At 60.8% G+C, this 18,455-nt stretch overlaps 2 protein-coding genes across 2 annotated transcripts in view; both read right to left on the reverse strand.

The window, feature by feature from the left end:
* The window catches only part of TMEM11 (transmembrane protein 11), a 377,196-nt gene that overhangs the window by 318,133 nt on the left and 40,608 nt on the right, over positions 1–18,455 (reverse strand). The window lies entirely within an intron of this gene.
* On the reverse strand, positions 2,707–8,659 carry FSCN1 (fascin actin-bundling protein 1). The gene is made up of 5 exons (XM_065733060.1): positions 7,798–8,659; positions 3,991–4,147; positions 3,367–3,488; positions 3,082–3,249; positions 2,707–2,976 (listed from the first exon to the last, which is right to left on the reverse strand). The coding sequence occupies exons 1-5, from the start codon at positions 8,618–8,620 to the stop codon at positions 2,774–2,776; spliced, it is 1,473 nt and encodes a 490-aa protein (XP_065589132.1). The 5' UTR covers positions 8,621–8,659; the 3' UTR covers positions 2,707–2,773.

An 18,455-nucleotide genomic window follows, 5' to 3' on the forward strand; every position in this document is an offset into this window, starting at 1 on the left:
CAGATGGAGAAAAAGGGACAGAAGTGTCAGGGCGAGATGGCCCCGTGGTGCCCCCACGGCCAGGGGTCTGTCCTCACGGCTTTGGGGGTCAGTGCCATCACCTCCCCGGGGCTCGGAGCAATGTCACACTGCAGGGAGAGCCCTGGAGGGGTAGAGGGGGGTGCAGGGAGCAGGGATGGGGCTGCTCCCCTGTAGAAGCGCAGCGTTGGGTGCAGGGGCTGCTCCTTCCCTCCGGCCTGACTGCTGCCCAGCAGCGGTTCCCGGCAGTGTTTGTGCCCCTTGCTGCTCTGGGTTGTTGTGTTACAAAAGCAAAGCCCTGCACAGCCCTGTGCCCTGCACTCTGCTGGAGGAGGAGCCGTGCCTGGCTGCATCCACCAGCTCCTCATTACGGTTAATTGCGGTGTCCCGTTTTACTTGCCTTAAAGGTGGGGAGAGAAATGTAGTATTTGCACATAGCAAAGCGTCCTACGGAGAGACAGAAACCCTGTAAAGATGTGCATGTTCTGCAACTTTGTATAACGATAGCTGAAAACAGATAGGTTTGGTTTATCAAAATAAATAAATATTTTTCTTTACCTTCGGTAGCAAACCGTTCTGCTATGCCGTGTGTACAGAGCTCCCTGTATTATATTGTAATTTGAATTAAGTTTGGGTTTTTTTTTTGTTGTTTTCTTTTTTGTAAATAAATCCGTGCTCTCTGGCTCCCAGCTCCAGGCTGTGCTTGTGGGATGAGGGCAGGGTGCATCCTTCCCCCCCTAACCTTAACATCCTCCAAATGCTGTCGGGAGAAATGGAATAGAAAATGGTTTCCAGTGGCTCCTGTAAATGGAAAGCAGGAGGTGTGAGCGCGGCCCAGTGGGCGCAGGGGCTGCAGGAGAGCAGAGGCACTGACGTTTCCTGCACAGCTCTCATCTTTGCTTTGTTTATAGCAGTGGAATCACATCCTTCCTCTGCTCAGCCCTGCTTGGCAGCGCGGGGTCCCACACCACTATGGGATGCACTGCAGTGCTTTGCTTGCTTTCCCCCCCCCTCTTTTTTTTAATCTCTCCCTCACCCAGGAGGAGCAGCTCTGACGCACACCAGCTCTTGAGCATCCTGGTGCTGCTGGGTGCCATCCCCCCCCAATCCCAGAGCCCTGTGCTGCGCTGCCTGGCCCCAAACCCACAGCTCCAGCTGGCAGGCTGTGCCCGTGGGGCAAGGACCTCCCCCCCCCCCCAACCCCCACCGACCACAGATCATCACTCATATCCAAATGCAGGTCTTGTTTTTTTTATTATTCATCTTTCTCCATTTGAAGCTATTTTTGTTGCTGTTGTTTAAGTTATACAAATGGCACTTACAAAAAAAAAAATCATAATAATTAGGAAAAAAAAATACTAAAACCAACACCCCAAAACGAACAACCCCCCCCCCCCCCCCAAACTTGTATTTCAGAGTGAGATGTTTTCAGAGGGTCCCGAGGAGAGGAGATGGGAGGACCTAAATGTCAGGTGGAAAAGCCAGAGCGGGGCTGGGGGGGGACACACGAAGGAGACACAGTGGGAGTGAAGGCAGCAAAGTGTGTGCCACGGTGTGGGGCTCTGTGAGGACACTTGTTCCTTGGGAGGCAGCGGTGTCCCCACGCTGGGGATGGGAGCGTAGCACCAAAGCCCGGCCCAGGGAGCGCGGGGCTGTAAGGCTGCAGAGCCCCGGGGCTGTGGCACCGCCAGCGCCCTCAGGTTGGGGATGGGGAGGGGGGAAAGGGCTGCGGTGTCCGCAGGGAGCAGAGCCCAAAGGAGAAAGAGCCCAAAGGAGAAAGAGCCCAAAGGAGAAAGAGCCCAAAGGAGAAAGAGCCCAACGAAGAGCTGGGCATCAGCAGCACCGTTGTGCAGTGCTGCAGGACAGCACGGACAGCTGAGAACGCAGCGCCGCCGAGAGCGCTGCTATCTATAAATACAGACTAACAAAAATACTGTTTTGGTCATTATTCTTTTCTTTTTTTTTTTTTTCTTTCTTTCTGCTTCCAGTCAGGAGGTGGCACTCAGCCCGGGAGGAGCCCGCGGGAGCTCCCCCAGCCCAGCGATGGGCGCTCAGTGATTGGCATCACCGTTCCAGTATTCAGTGAGGAAAACAAATCGAACAACAACAACAAAAGAAAAAAAAAAAAAGAAGACAAAAAAATAATAATAATAAGTACTGAGCAAATCTCACTGTGCAAAGTTTGCTAAGGAACTCGTCTGTTCTGTAAACCGACGTCTGCAGGTTTGCCTCCAGCTGGTGCCCGTGCCCAGCAACGGGGGCTGCGTGCCCCCACCCTGTCCTCCTGACCCCTCTGTGGGGCACAGACCTGCTGCTGGGGACAGGAACGGGGGCACAGCCCCACAGGGACCTCGGTGGCACAGAGTGAGGGATGGCAGAGGAGAGCACAGAGGTGACCTTACTCCTTTTTTTCTTCTGATGGGGGAAGGGAAGAGAGAAGGACCGAGGTGACGCTCGGGGGGGGGCAGGGTGGGCACGGCAGCCCCTGAGATGAGATGGGGGGGAGAAATACCCCTTTGGAATTACAGGCTGCACCACACTGCTGATCCAGTTCCTCATGAGATGAAGGGAGACCACCTCCGACACCGCGCACTGGGCTCTATGGGGAGGGCAAGCCAGGCTGGAAATCCTTGTACAGAGAGGAGAAATTAAACCACCAAAAAAAAGACCAAAAACCACCAAAAAAAAAACAAAACAATCAAACAAAAGGGACAGGGGAAAGAGAGGTTGGCAATGGGAGGTACGCTAAAGTGCATTAATATTCCCAGAGGGTGGAGGCATCGATGGCGTCGGCGGATGCCTTGAGGACCCCGGCGTGGTCACCCTTCAGGTATTTGCCATTGATTTTGATGGCCACTTTGTTATAGTCGCAGAACTCAAAAAAGAAGTCCACGGGCGTATCGCTGCTGCTGGTGACGGACGACTCGCTGCCCACCATCCAGTACTTCCCAGTGGCATCTGTGGGCAGAGGGCACCCGTGAGCCACCGTGAGCCCCTAAAGTCCCCCCCAAATGCCCTAAAATCCCCCCGAGCAGCGACAGTGGCCCCGAGCCGTGGGCTCACCCTTGATGTTGTAGGCTCCATCGTTGAACTCCAACTGGAAGACGTCGTAGGAGGAGCGGTTGGAGTCCAGGGTGCCCGTCACCTTCCGGCAGCCGATGAAGCCGTGCTCGCCGCGCAGCACGATGATGGGTCTGTTGATCAGCTTCATCACAAAGTGCTCCGTCTCACCTACAACCAGGGGACAGCGGCCATGAGTCCGGGGAGTGGCACCATGGGGACGAGGAGCGGCGTTCCCACTTGTCAGCCACCTGTCCCCGGGGTGCCTCAGAGCGCCGGGTCCCGTACCTGCTGTCTCCATGGAGGCTGCCAGCTGCCCGTTCTTCTTTGCTGTCACGTACTTGCCGTTGGCGGCCCGCAGGGTGATGCGTTTGTCGCACCACTCGATGTCAAAGTAGCAGCTGGCGTTCCTGCGGGCAGAGCGCGGCTCAGCGGGGACACGGGGACACCCAGGGGGTGGGGACAGCCCAAGCGGGGTGTCCTGGTTGGCTGGGAGTTTGGTGGGACCCCAGGGCCTCCCAGCAACGAGAGGTGACGGCCTTCAGTTGCACATGGGGAGGTTTATGTTGGGTATAAGGAAGTGTTTCTTCTCAGAAAGAGCAGTCGGGCACTGGCACTGCTGCACGGAGGTGGTGGGGTCACCGTCCCTGGAGGTGTTCCAGAGCTGTGCAGATGTGGCACTGAGGGTCGTGGTTTGGGGCCGTGGTGGGGGTGGATTGGGGTCGGAGCCCTTCTCCAACCTTAATGATTCTGATTTTTGGCAGCACCAGCCCACCCCGGGGTCCTGGGAATTCCCATTTTGGGGTGAGCACCCAGGTTCCTTCCAGCTGCCCAAATCCCTGCACTCACTCACAGGGGAAGGCAAAGGGGTCCCAAAGCAGTGGGGGGGGGGGGCACGAGGTGGGGACTCACTTTGTGGAGGCGGTGGACTGGATGCCCCCGTTGGAGGTGAGGGTCCAGTACTTGCCCGTGTAGGTGCGGAAGGCGCATTTCTTGGTGTCCTTGTTGATCTCCAGCTGGTAGGTCTCCTGGTCACCCTCCTCGTCCTGGTTTGCTGACAGGTCCATCCCTGCGGCCACACACACACACACACACACACACACACACACACACACACACACACACACACACACAGGGGTTGGTCTCCCTCTGGCATTTGGGTCCAATCCCAACCTCCCATTCCCATTCGGATGCTTGAGCTCAGGGCCAGCCCCCAGCTCAGGGCTCCACTGCACATCCAATGGAGACAAAGTCGGCCGTCTCACATGCAAACGAGACACAGTAGGTTTTCTGTAGGAGGCGGCAGCAGTGACTCAATCCCTTAACACCGTGCCACCCCACGAGCCCTACTTCAGGGCTGTGTTGAAGGAGCACCCTTCCACCAAACCCTGGGGCAGGAGATGGGACAGCCACTCTGTACATCAGCCTCCTTCCTTCTAAAGGGTTTGAAGGCTTTGTGGGCTGCTCTCCCAGCACTGCCCGCTCAGCTCCGCCTGCTGCAGCCCAACACGGGGCACTGCCATCCCTCCGTGCCGTGCCGTGCCATGTGCTGCAGGACCAGCCCCATGCCTTGCTGACACTGCATGCAGGAGCTGCCTGCTGGAAGGGAACGTTTGCTTTCCACGCTGCACTCTCGTTGGGAAAGCAGTGCCAAACCCGCTGCCTTTGTTCAGCACCACGAGCAAAACCTCACCCAGCACCACGCCCCCCCCCAGCACCACGGCCCCCCCCAGCACGTTGCAGCCCGCAGCAGGATGCTGGGACAGCACCGTCCTCATGCACAAACCCCCCTGCTCCCCCCACGCTGTGTGTTCTGTTGGCTCCTGGGCCTGCAGGCGTGGTGCACAGCCTGGAGCTGCTTTGCACTGCAGATCTGCAAGGGAGGAGCAGGAGCTGCCCCCGAGCTCCCACCTGGGCCGGGTTTGGTGGAGGGGGTTGGGGGGGGGAAAGGGTTTTTGCTTTATCCTTTGCCAGGCAGGGAAGCTGCCGCAGGGCCCGCAGAGGGGGGAGGAAAGGAGGGGGTCTCCCACCACCCCCAGCCCAAACGTGGGGTTGGGTTACTGCACGTCAGTGGAAAGGAATGCAATTAAGGGCTGCAGGGAGGGAGGCTTCAAAGGGCTGTGAGGGAGCAGGAGGGTTGGGGTCGGGGCTGCAGGGGGTGGTGGCAGCCCGGCTGCATCCTTCTGTTCCACCCCCCCCCCCCAGCCACGTGTCCCCACTTGCTGCCCCCCAGCAGAACTGCCCTGCTCCCCGCTGCAGGCATCCTTTAATTACTGCTGTTGGTAAATGTGGAGTCTGGAGCCAGCGTGACGCTCCCTGACCTTGACGAAGCTGCTAATTACAGCTGGAGGCAAAGAGGGGGGCAGGCCCCAAAAAATTCCCCATGTGGGCACCCAACAGCGGGGGAGGAACCTGAGGGATGGCTGCGGGGCCCCTACACTTATGTCCATGAATGGGGCCAGGCTGGAGACAAGGGCAAAGCATGTTCTGCTGAGCCCCCAGCAAAGGCAGCTGGGAAGGACCTGGATGGTTCCAGCATCTCGGGACTGATGCCCAAGCCCTCACCCAACTGCCTTCCTGGCATCTCTCAGAGCAACCCAAATCCCAGTGCTGCCCCACGGGAAGAGCAGCACGGCCTGGCACCCCATGCTGCAAGGAAGGGCAGCAGGCACAGGGCTCTCCCTCCTGGGTAAATCTACATTTGCTCAGAGGATGCCCCACAGCATGCCCTGGGATGCTGGTGGGAGCCAGCGGGATGGGTCAGGTATCCCCACTGAGCCCTGGACATCCCCTCCCCATCCTTCCAGCAGAAATACACTGCACCAGGAAACAAATCCCAACCAATGTTCATCCACGAGCAACCCTGCAAGGGGCGATGGGAACACCGCCAGGGAAAGGCCCCATCCCCTCCCTGACCCTGTGCACACCTCCGGGGTGGGGGAGCTGTGGGGGAGGGGGGCTGGGCAGGAGGATGGCAGCGCTCTGCCCTCGGGGACCCTCGGTCCCACAAAGGGCTCTTTGTTGCCGCAGCCACCAGCAGCCATTCAGCAGGGAAGGAAGCTGCACGCTGCTCCGCTCCTTTTATGAATGCAGTAGGGCCGGTGGGGGCTCAGCACCTCTCTGAGCACAGCCAGGGGTTCCGTATCAATCCGGGTGCAGGGAGAAACCCCCAGTAGCCCCCGGCCCCAGTCAGGACCCTGAAGGGATGGATGCAGCCCCATAGCCGGGCACGCTGAGCCCCACTCCAGCACGATCCCCTCCCTGCCGTATTTTCTCTCAGAAAAGGCCCTCGCACTGCAGGACCCCCCCCCCCCCTTCAACCCGTTGCTGGGGAGATCTGCAACCCCCCCACCCCCTTTCCCCTCCCCCCATCGCTCAACACAAAGCCATGGGGCCGGGCTGCTTCCCTTCCCACCCCCCCCCCGCATCCCAGCGCGGGGCCCCCAGCCCGCACCTCTCCCCACATCTGGTTTTCCCATCTCCAGTGACAAAGGGCTGCAGCGGCCCTTCCCCCTGCGCTGCGGCAGCGCCTGCCTGCCTCCATCATCTTCCCCGTCCTCCATCCACGCAGCCCAACCTCCCACCGCCGCCATCCTCAGCCTCCTCCATCCATCCTCCTCAGCCTCTCACCATCCTCCTTTCCTCCCACCCTCCTCTTCCTCCCGCCGCCGCCATCCTCGTCCTGCCTCCATCCCCCCTCCTTCCTCCTCCAGCTCAGCCTCCCATCACCGCCATCCTCCTCCTCCTCCCCTCGCCGTCCTTCACCTCCTTCCTCTCCACCCTTCCCCCCCTCAACCTCCCGCCATTTCCATCCCCCACCCCCCATCCCCCCCCCGATGCCGGGAGCGATCTCCCGGCAGCCGAACCCCCTTTATTTCAGGGGCTGCTCTGCGCGCAGCATTCGCTCTCCCGCAGCAAAGCGCCGAGCTCCGCGCGTGCAGATAAGGGTTAAGCTGCAACCCTGAAATATTACATCATTAAAACAACAACAAAACACAAACATAGAAGAAAATTCCCGCTGGGTTCCGGCGCAGGCTGTGCTACAGCAGTGTGCAGGGGTTGCTCCTTCCCCCCTCTTTATCCCTCCCCCCCCCCCCCGGGAGCTGTGCTGCCACGCGGCCATGGGGCACCGGGCATATGGCGGTGGCCTCGAGGGGACGGAGGGGACAGCGGTGGCACAGAGCCTTTGTGCGGGGGCTCTTCCGCAGCCTGGAGGGGGGGGGGGGGTGGTGGGCACTGCACCCCGCATTTATGGGGGAGCGCAGCCCGCCCCGCTGTATGGGACGCGCGGCCCAACGATGCTCAGGGATGGGGGGGGAGTTGGGAGAGGCTTTGTTGGTGAACAATGAGCGGCTCAGCCCCAGGCGCGGCGATGGGAGACCCCACGGAGACCTCCCCCACATCTCCGATAGGGCCCTCCCCGTGCCCCTCGCTGGGTCCGAGGTGCTCCGCGGTAAGGATGGGGGGGGGCTGGGGGGTGGCCTCAGGGAGCCATACTGGAAGCGAACGGGGGAAAGGGGGAGACGGGGGCTTCGGAGGGGGCTCGAGGGGGCAGAGACCCGAAGGGGATGTCGGTGAAGGGATGCGGGGACCCTGCGGGAGGGGCGCGGGGAGGACGATGCCCGCGGAGCAGCGATGCCCGAAGGATGCGGGCGGTGCCGCGTCCCCGAAGCACCCACGCGCGTCCCCCTCCCGTCCCACTCCCCCCGCAGCCCTTACCTTGCCGAGTGGACACATTCCGGTCGTTCCCGGCGCGCAGCACGACCTGCGGGCAGCTCTGCTCCAGCGCGAACAGCTCATCCTTCCCCACCTTACTGCTCTTCCCCGCCTTCAGCGTCCCGCTGGGCCCCGACGGCGCCAGGTAGCGGCCCTCCCCGTCGCGGAACGCCACTTTCCCGCAGCGGAACTCCAACGTGAAGGCGGTGCCGGGCTCGGCGGAGGGCACCAAGCGGCCGTCGGCCCTCAGCAGGCGGTGGTCGCAGCTCTGCAGGCTGTAGCGCTGCTCCACGAAGAGCAGCGTGATGAGCGCGTCCACGCCCCACGGCACGTCGCGGTCCACGGCCAGCTCGTCGCGGCGCGGTCCAAGGTGCGCGTAGCGCTTGCGGGCCAGGCTGTAGAGGTTGGCTTGGGGATGCATGGCCAGGTGCACGCTCCACTTCTCGGCGGGGGACACGGACGGGGCGAAGCACGAGAGGCGGTCCTCGGTGCCGCCGAAGAAGCGGCGGTGCGGTTCGGACTGCAGCGACCACCGCCCGTCGCCGTGGGCCACCACCAAGAAGCGGCAGTCGGGGCCCGGCTCCTCGCTGTCGCAGCTCACGCGGCCGTCCTTGTCGGCTGCCAGGTAGCGGCCCAGGTGGCTCTTGAGCAGCACCGCGCTGGAGTCCTCCCCGTCCTGCTCCAGCGTCCAGATCTGCTTCTTCTTCATGCTGGCGGCCGACGCGTTCACCTTGAAGCCGAACGCCTCCGCCGTCAGGTACTTGTTGCCGCAGTTGATCAGCCCGAACTGGATCTGCACCGGCTCCGCCGTTCCGTTCGCCGTCATCGTGGCACCTCCGCTCCGCTCCGCGCTGCCGCCGTCGTGCCCGCCCCCTCCGTCGCCTTTATAGCCCCGCGCGGCGCCGCCCCCCGCGACCCCTCCCCGCCCCGAGCGGCCCCGGCGCCGCCTGAGCCCCCCCCGCGGTCCCCCACTGCGATACCCATCGCTGCAATGACCCCTCATTGCGATACCCCCCCCCCATACCCGTGGATACCCCCCGTGCGATACCCAACAGCCCCGCGTTGCCGTGCCCCTCCATCGCAATGCTCCGCATCACCTCTGCTGCAGAACCCCCCGACCGTAACGGCCCTTTGCTGCATTGCCCCCCCTTTCGTTGCAATAGATGCCCTCCTCCCCTTTGCAAGAGCCCGCTCAGATTGCAGGATGACCCCACAGCTGTGGGGCGGCAGTGCCCACCCTGCATTGCCAGGACTCCTCAGCACTGCAGCACTTCCCCGTGCATTTCCAGGTTGCCCCCTCCTGCAGTGCAGGACCCTTGCTGCAATGCAAGACCCTTTCTGCATTGCAAGACTCATTTCCACACCGCAAAAACCTCCCAGCATTGCAAGAACTCTTTGGCATTGCACGACCCCCCTGCATTTCAAGACCCTCCTGCCCCCCTCCTGCAATGCAAGACCCCCTCTGCATTGCAAGGACCCCCTGGCACTGCGAGAGCTGTCCTTGCAAAGCAAGGCTCTCCTTGAATTGTGGGACCAACCCTCAATGCATCACAACCTCCTGCCTCCACTCTGTTGCACCGACCCCTGCACTGCAATACTCCCTGTTGAACTTCCAGCCCCCCTCCCTTTACAGGACTCATGCTGCTCCCCCTTACACCTCTCTGCACCCCCCACAGGGCCGAAGCAGAGGAAGCATGAACCCCAACCACCCCAGAGCCAACCCAACGCCCCGTGCCAGGCACCACTGAGACTGAAGCATCGGGGAGCAGGGGGTCCCAAATCGACCCCCCATGGGCAGGGGGTGGCTGGGAGCCAGGAGTGGGAAGCCAGCAGGCCCCAAATCCCCAGCGTCCATGCTGAAGCAAAGCATTGGGGTATAGCAGGGAGAGCAGGGCAGCACCGGGATGGAAAACCAAAGGGTGGATCAGGGAGCTGAGCTGCCTGAAGGGGGACAGGGAATGGGCTGCAGGGGGTCACACCCCCAGCCGCCTCCCCACCTCCACAGCCCGCACTGGTTCTGCACTGGGAGCACTGGTTCTGCCCCAGGAGCACTGCTTCAGGCTGCCCCCCCCTCGGCTGCACCCATGGGTGTGTGGGCTGGCCTGGATGGGTTTGCTTGGCTTCGCCCTGCGTTGCTCCTGCAAGTCCGGCTCGCTCCCAGCCCTGAGGGTGATTGGAAGCAAACCCCACTGCTGGGTTCTGGGAGCACTTCTGCTTCTCTCTCAGGGAGCAGTGGGGCAATAGGACCCGGCCACGGGGCCGTGCAGCTGTGGGGTGTCCTCCCAGCTGCAGTGGGCAGATGGTGAGGGTGGGAAAGAAATGGCTTTTCTGCTCGCCAAAAGAGAAAAAAGCAATTATGCACAGGGAAAAAAAAATGAGTTTTCTCCCCAGCAGCAGAGAGGGTGGCAGTGCCTGGCCAAGCATGCAGCGAGATGTCCCCACATGTCACCACAGTGCTCCCAGCACTGGGGATGCAGCACCACATGGAGCAACGGCTGCTTCACCGCTCCCAGTCCCAAAACCTGACCCAGCACTGGGCAGCAGGGGTGAGGAGCGTGGCTGGGTGAACGAGGTGCCCCACGCCAGTGTCCCACTGAGGTACAGGGATATCCCCGGAGCCCCCCCGGGGCAGATGTAGCACAGAGGCTGTGCCCACACTACTGGGAGGGATCAGGGATGGGGACATCCAGGAGCCCCATCCTGCTGCCATCTGCCCCCAGCAGAGGCTCTCCCGACAGTTGGCAGGCGCTCGGCCTCATTAAACTTGTATTAGGGAGAACCAAAACAAAACCAACCCAAAAAAGCAGCAGCAATAGGAAAACAAAGGGTGGCCCCAGGGTGGGGGAGTTCCCGGAGCAGGGGGTGGGATCGTGCTGTGGGGCTGCAGCCCCTTTGGGTTCGCTCAGCCCCGTGAGATGTTAAGGGGCAGTGGGGGCTCGTGCTGTGCCTCCTTCTCAGCTGTGATGCAACCGGGGCTCTGCTCACACTTTATTAACCGGCTCTATCCCATTATCTTAATGTAATTGCATCCAGTAAAGGCGATGCTGGGAGCTCTGGGGCCAATGCAGTTTGGTGAGCAGAGGCACACCTCAAACAACCGAGGGAAGGAATATGGGGCAGTGCTGTGTGGCTGCATCCCCTGCTTCTGAAAACCCCAGACACAATGGGGCTGTGCATCCTCTGGGATGGGGGTTGGGTCCCCCCGGTCCCATGGGAGAACACATTCTGTCAGGTACACAAAGGCAGGGAAGAGCTCCATTTCTGCTGCCAGGTGGCCAGGGAAGGGTTTCACACGGCTCCCCATCACCCTGTGCATGACTCTCAATGCACTGCAGCAGCTAGGAGTCAGCACAGAAGAATTTGCAGTGTGTGCTCAGTACCTTCCCACGCAGCACCCCGAAGCAGGCAGCCCTGAGGGCAGGTGGCTCAGCTCCTCCTGGCCACAGCACCCAGCCCCCATAGATGGGAGTTGCTTGGTGGCAGAGCTGCCATGCCCCAGATTCATTCCTCTGGGACTTGTGGGGTGGCTGAAAGCACAGCCAGGACTGGGAACCCCATCCCAGGCATCAGCTCCCATCCCAGGACACCAGTCCCCAGCACAGCCCTGTCACTGTGTGCAGAGAGGTGGTCCCATCCTCATGGCATGCAGCATCCCAAACGGGGGCTGGGAGGAATGGAGGAGCCTCAGAGCTGCTGGAAATGAGTCAGGGCTGCAGGAGGATGTCAGCGCTTCCTGCACGGCTGGAGGAAGCTGCTGGGTTTGGAGGATGAAGAGGAGGAGGAGGAGGAGAAGGATGGGAATGGTGCCTGCATCTCGCTGGCAGACGCAGCTTTGGGGCTGGGGCATGTGCTGTAGGTTGCTGCTGAAGTGGTGTGCACAGAAACCCTCCTTTATTTTAAGGAGTGTGCACCCTGGGGATGTGTGGGTTTGTGTGTAAACCTCTCCTGCAGCAGAGCTGCAGCACGGGGAGAAACCAAGCAAGGCTGAGCCCCAGCACGACCAAGGCAACTCCATCCCTGGGACCCTATCCCCAGGACCCCATCATCTATTTAAAGTCTCAGCCCTGTGCTGCACCAGGACTCAGCTGGGAGCTGCCTAAAAAGGGCTGGGAGGAGCTGGGAGCACTTTGCAGCCTAGAGTTGGGCAGGGGTAGATGTAGATGTGGATTGGGCTCCTTGCTGGGGTGAGTGCAGTGCGGCTGGGGTCCGCCCCGCTGCTGTCCATCCCTAGGCACAGAGGGGTGGGATTTGAGCTCAGGTTTGGGGCTGGAGGCCACCAGCTGTGACTTCCTGAGGCAGGAGATCCCCTTCCAGATGGATAACCGCATCGTGGTGGTGACAAGGATCCATTAGGCAGGATTAGGAGCGGGGCCGAGGGGATTAGAGCTGTGCCTCCCCCCATCATCCCCCTCTGTTATGGGATGAGCCGGGTGATACGGTCCTGGGGAGCTGTGGGGCTGAGAAATGGGGAAGCTGGTGGCGATGGGGGGGTGGGAAGTGCACCTCCGTCTGCTCCCTGCTTTGTCCCTGAGCCAGCAGCCGTGGGGACACATCAGCAATGGGACACGAGCACAGGGAGGGGGGGTTCCCAGGCTCCGGCTGCAGGGAGGCCTTAGGGAAAGCAGGAATGCAGAGCAGGGGGGCCGCAATGAAACCCAAAACCGCTTCACCGGGGCCCTGGGTCTCCGCATCCGGCCCTATGCTGGCTGCAGCTGGAGGCCCCGGGACGGCCCCATCGCTGCTGCTGCAGCCCCATTGCTGCCGTGCTGCTCGATGACCCCAGGCTGTACCCTGTGCCCGTGGGTGCTGGGGGGTGCGTGGTGCATCCTGGCTTGCAGCTGCTCTGTCCTTAATGGGTGTGCTCTGCTGGGAGTTAAGGGGAGAGTGCAGCCCCTCTGCAGTGGGGTCGGTGCTCCAGGGTGCAGTGCACACACAGCAGGAGCCGGGAACGTGCGTGTGCCCGACGTCCCCTATGCAGTGCACGTGTGTGCAAGCCCAGAGTGCACACATTCCTCGTGCGACATGCATGGTTGGTTTGCATACCAACCCCTGGTGCAGCATGCACCTGAGTGTGCAAGGTGTTGTGCACCTTGGAGGGTGCAGTCCGTGGCGCAGCACGCTGTTACTCCTTCAAACCCATGCACTTCAGAGCACGTCAGTGTGTGCCATCCCTAGTGCAGCGCGGTGCACGCTTGGAGCGCGCAATTCCTTGCGCAGTGTGCACCTCCGAGTGTGCAAGCCCTCGGGAAGCGTGCACGATGGGGGTGCAACCCCCCCCTCCCCCCGCACAGCTGCACCCGGGCGCGTGAGATGCGCGTGAGATGCGCGTGTGCTGCGCCCTTTGCTGCGTGCGCGCGCTCCTGCGCAGCGCAGTGTGCATCCCAACAGTGCCACCCAGCAGCGCAGCCGCGCTCTGCAGCACTCCGCGCGGACGCTCAGCTCCTGGAAACGCTGCGCGGGGCGGACAACATGGAGCCGAACAAAGCAGCGCGGGGAGGCAGCGCGGGAGGGGGGTTTTGATGCTCACTCGGGTGTTTGCAGAGCTGGGTGGGTCACTGTCCGCGAGCAGATCCCTTGTGGTGGTCACCCCATAGGGGCACTGGTTGTGCTGGCGGTGTTGTCCCGAGGACCTCCAGGACTATGGGACTTGGCACTGTGGGGATGTTTGAGCACATGGGATGATGCTTGGGATGCTGCACGCCCCGTGGCCCCACACGTGCCTTCAAGGCTGCTTCCTTTGAAAAAATCCCACCGCCTTTTATCGCTCCGGGGCCAGGCAGGCTGTGTACAAAACAGCACTCAGATCTCCGAGCTGCTGCGAGCACAGCTGGCTGTTCCCCTGACCCTGCACGCTGATGAATGGGGATTTAGAGCAGCCCCCTTATTTCCAGAGGGCTCTGAAACCATCCCATGGACGACGCCCTTCACCCCCAGCCCCAGGTGCACTGAGGCATTCCCGGGTGCGCTCACACTTCCGACCCTCCCCACCATATTTTGGGGCAGAAGTGGCATTTCAGAGCCTCGACGACACAGCCTCACCGCCGTGATGCATTTACCCTCCTTTCCTTCGAATGTATTTTTGGTTCTACTGCCAACGGTGACATCTGAGCACCCAAAGCAGCGCTGTGCCCCGTGCCCAGCTGTGTGCTTTTCCCAGGGGCCGTGCTCCCCGCTGACCCTTGGCTCCCCGACACGGGTGACACGGGGTGCTCGGTGTGGTTCTGGGGCAGCACCGCTCCTCCCCGTCCCGTCCCGTCCCGTCCCCCCCCCCGCGTGTGCAGGAAATGGCAGTGACGGAGCCGGCGGGCTGGGGATGACTAAGTTTGGCAGTGCTACCTGCCGCCTGTTTTTCCTTTTATGGAGGATTCGTGCGGACGGATGGAGCCGTTCTGCACAACCCAGAAGGGATCCACCCTGACCCTGGGGACGGCCACCGCCAGCTTGGGGACAGAGGGGACGGCGGTGGCAGGACGCGGCTGGGCAATGGGGGGGTGGTGGGACGGAGGTGTGCCCCCCCTTTCCCCATCCGGACGGTGCACCCGCGTGTTTTCACTTTCTGTTTTAAGGAGCTGGACGCGGCCCCAAGCGGAGGCTTGGCCCCTCGGTGCCACCCCCGCTCCCCCACGTGGCTGCTCTGGAAGGAGAGACCCCACATCCGTGTCTCACCCCATCGCTCGGCCCCTAGGGACGTGGGGAGGATGGGGGGGTGACAGCTCAGGCTGCGCTCCCCGTGCCTCAGTTTCCCCACGGCAGCGCTTTGCAGGCGGTTGAGCACCCGGAGCTGCTGTGCATGGGGAAGCCGGGGGGGGCTCGTCCTGCCCACGGCCACATCCGAGCTGGGGGGCTTTTGGGGGGGGGGGCTCCAATGGGAGCATCTCCACTGGGCGCCCATGGGCATATCCCTTCTGGGGAGACACACCACTGTAAGAGGGCAGCACCGCAGAGTGGGGACGGGTGTTGGTGAAGCAATGTGCCGTGTGAGCAGACGGCAGGGGACCCGGAAAGTCCCTGGTTGGTGAGAAAGGCGAAGAGAAAGGAAAAACAAGAGCTTTGCTCCCTGCAGCCCGGATGGCTCGCGGGAATGGGGAGAGTGGTGGGGGCGGGCAGTGCTCCCGCAGCACCCAGCCCGCACCAGGGGGCCGGCAGCACTCCCCTTGCTCGGTCCTGCATTCTTGGCATTATTCTCCTTTTTTTCTCCTCCTCCTCCTCCTCCACCCCGGGACGCGCTCTCAAACCTCTCCATTTATGGCCAGGAGGTTAGGTCAAGTGGGAGGCTGAGGGGACGCACGGGTCCCTGGGGAGAGGGGTGGGGGACAGGGCCACCCCGGGGGGGGGTGACGGCTGTGACACTTTGGGCACTGCCCCCCCGTGATGCTGTGTGGTGATGGGTACCCTGAGCCGCTGGGAGGGGTTGAGCAGAAATCAGCCCTCGGGGCAGGAAGGACTCTTCCCATTCATACCAATGAATTTTGGTTTATGGGGAGGGCTCCGTGTCCCCGTCCAGCGAGGTGTCACAGGGACCGTCTGGGATGACTCCGGATGATGACATGCCCTGATTCATTGGAATCATTAATATTAAATACATTAAAAAAAAAAAAAAAAAGCAACGGGTGACTCAGCGGCGGCCCCTGCCATTCAGCAGCGCTGCAGCCGCTCGGGGTGAGGCTCTCGCGATGGTTTTCCCTCCGTCTGCAATAACACCGCCGGGTGATGCTGTTGGGAATGCGCTGGGCTGGAAGCAGTGCCCCAGGAATGCTGGCAGCAGACTGGGGGGGGCACACCAACCCCCATCCCCGTGGGGTGGGGGAAGGGCATCAGCAGGTTGTCCAAAAGCACGATGAGGATGAGCACGGGGCATCTTTGGGGGCCTAACCCCAAGGTAAGATGCCCTGAGTCCATCCCTAAAGGAGGACCCCGCAGTCCGTCCCCGTGCCCTGCAGACACCGGCTGGTCCCCCCCAGCTGACTCAGCCCAACGGGATTCCCACAGTTTCCGTCAGGTTCTGCCCGGAGTAAATTGGGGAAGAGATTTCACAAGCGCCGGTAATTAATGCTAATTACAGAGCAGCGACATGAGAATCATTTCTTCCCCCGGTGTCCTTCCAAAAATGGCTCTCCGCAGGTGTGGCACTGCCTGTGCTTGTCATTAGGCACTGCTCCCCTCGGGTGCCCAGGGCTGTGGGAACGGTGCGATGGGGGACGGGTCCCCAAAGTCCCTGAGATTTCCCAATGAGCCTCAGAGTGACTGGCTGGAGAAATCCTCCGCCACTGCCAGAGGGTGCTGTGCATGTCCAGCACTTGGGTTTTACATCACCGAGGCTTTGCTGAGATTTAAGTTTTGATGTGTCCACACGCCTCCTGCTGCCTTGGCGCCTTTCTCTCTGCCGTGGGAAGACAGCTCACGCTGCTCCAAGCCATTGGGAGCTGAAGAGGAAAGAAGGGCAGTGCCAAAACCGGCGCCCATTCCCCCAGAGGGTTCCTTTAATGAGGAACCAGTCTGCTGGTGGAGATCCGTGCTGGAGAAGGACCGATGGGGACACCGGTACCCCCAGAGCTGGGCCAGCATCAGCAGCACCTGGAGATAAGTCAGCAGGAAGTGGTGTTTCCTATGTTTGCAGAGAGCTGAGCTCTGGGTTTGGCTCTGTAGCAGTACCCCCGGGCAGAGGACCGTGTGCTTCAGGACCCCATTAAGTCCACAGTCACACCCACCTTTCTCCAGCTCATGCCCAGATCCCCTGTTTGGCACACCAAGGGGAGCACAGGTGGGCTGATGTCCTTTTGGGGTCAGCAGGAGTCCACGAACCCAGCGCTCCTTCTGCATCTTCATGGGATGGAGTGCACCCGGGGGAGTCCTGGTCCAAAGGGAGTGACAATCAGCACATGGCACGGATGGCTTCTGTTTAACTTTCTCCTGAGATCTTATCTGCTGCCAGCAGGAACGCACAGAGCGGGCCAAAGCACACTGCAAAATACAGTCCGGGGGCAGAAGTGGAAATCTGGGGGGCAATGGAATGAAAGGAGACTGAAATGCAGCAGGGATCAATGATCTCCTTCAGTCCCGAATTCAGTGGGGCCCAGGGAGAGGGCCGGGTGCTGGCCCCAGTGGGTGTACACTGATGGGCTTTGGTTTCCAGCACGGCTGTGGAGAAATCCGGGGAGTGTCAGCTCTTTCTCTTCCACTTCTGCTTTTAGATGGAGGAAATTCCCCCAGGGCCGTGCAGGGGCTGTGCCAGCGCAGGGCTCAGCTTGACCCCATAACATTGCTGCAGGAGAGCAAACCCCAGAGATGTGTGGAGCAGCTGAGTACGGTCTGGATGTGCCAGTGCAATTGCTCAGAGCTGGGGAACGGCCTTGGGGGGTGAAGCTGAGAAAACCGACAAAGTAACTCGACATGCCAGTGAGTTATGTCAAGCAGGTACTGCCTTTACTACAGAGCTGGGTGCGTGGGGATCGCTCCAAACATGCACACTGAACAGAGAGACTACACACTTAAAGGCATAAGACATAAATATGCCATGTTCCGAAGACATGGACAGGAATTTCAAAAGCGATTGACATCTCCACTGGTCGTGGGATTAAAGCTAAGAGTAAATTTCCAACTGTTAAGGGGATTTGCAGCAGCAAATCTGCCTCTGTATCTTCACGGGACTCCCCCATTGAGTTGCAAACAACAACTGCACTTATCTTCTCTGGACCCTCCATTGTGTTGCAAACAACCACCCTACCCCCCATACTGAGTTGCAGCAGCTCTCTTCAGCAGTATGTGCATTTCTATGGTCCCCGTGTTTCTTCCTAATGTTACCTGTTTGCTGGAGCTATGAGGCCTAGCTTTAACAAATCCATAGATTCAATCTAATTCTGCTGCAGGTGGGGAGATGCTCAGTGTAACATCAGCCAACGTGGGTGGGTGCACGCAGGGCCTGGTGCGTGGAGCACTGCAAGGGAATGCCTCTGCCCTTGCTGGAGGAGGCACTGGTGCATGGGAGAGGTTTGGGGGAGGGGAGTAGAGAGCGATGATGATGAAAGGAGGAGTGGGAGAGGGGACAGCAGTGCAATGCAGTGAGTGAGGAGGACACCGTTTGCTTCCAGGGAGAGAGGTGTGTACTACATCCATCCGTGGGAAGGTGAGGTGGGGGCTGTGGTGTTGGGGTGGACCTGGCACAGCCTCTGGGCTCTGCGCTGGGCTCTCACCTCCAGCACATCCTCAGCAGAGCCAACATGGCCAGGGCTGAATCGAAAAAGAGGAAGGGGCCGGGATGGTCCTGCCCACATCATGGAGATGTGACCTTTTCCTCTTCCCTTTGGAGACAGGGAAGGGGGGGGAGCAGCACTCCCAAAACCCCCCCAACATTTAGACTGAGGGGAAAAAGTGGGCCCAAAGTCCAGAAATCAGAGCTAAACACAGGCAGGGGGTTGGGGCTGGAGGCAGCCTGGCCATGTCCAAGCCTCCTCCACATGCTTTCGCTCAGCCCAAGGACAGTGGGGAGAGGAGAACAAAACAGGAGCACGGGGGGGCTGTGATGCCCATGGCATCCTTGCATTGCTCCATGGCTCAGGATGGAGATGCTGCCATGCAGTGCCAGGTTCCCCTTGGAAAGTGATGGTCCTGGCTTGGTGGCATCACAGTGGCACCGTGGGGAGACCCCTCCCAGCAGCACACAC

This window comes from Cyrtonyx montezumae, unplaced genomic scaffold, assembly GCF_038088225.1.
Source record: "Cyrtonyx montezumae isolate F1298 unplaced genomic scaffold, pur_monq_1.0 scaffold_16, whole genome shotgun sequence".
NCBI lineage: Eukaryota > Metazoa > Chordata > Aves > Galliformes > Odontophoridae > Cyrtonyx > Cyrtonyx montezumae.

Bases quoted from the DNA above. Each gene is read 5' to 3' on its own strand.
- FSCN1 (XM_065733060.1), bottom strand. From the start codon at position 8,620: ATGACGGCGAACGGAACGGCGGAGCCGGTGCAGATCCAGTTCGGGCTG. The intron at 3,489-3,990 runs GTGAGTCCCCAC...CTCTGCCCGCAG, and splicing joins CAGTCCACCGCCTCCACAAA to GAACGCCAGCTGCTACTTTG. The intron at 3,250-3,366 runs GTACGGGACCCG...CCCTGGTTGTAG, and splicing joins AGCCTCCATGGAGACAGCAG to GTGAGACGGAGCACTTTGTG.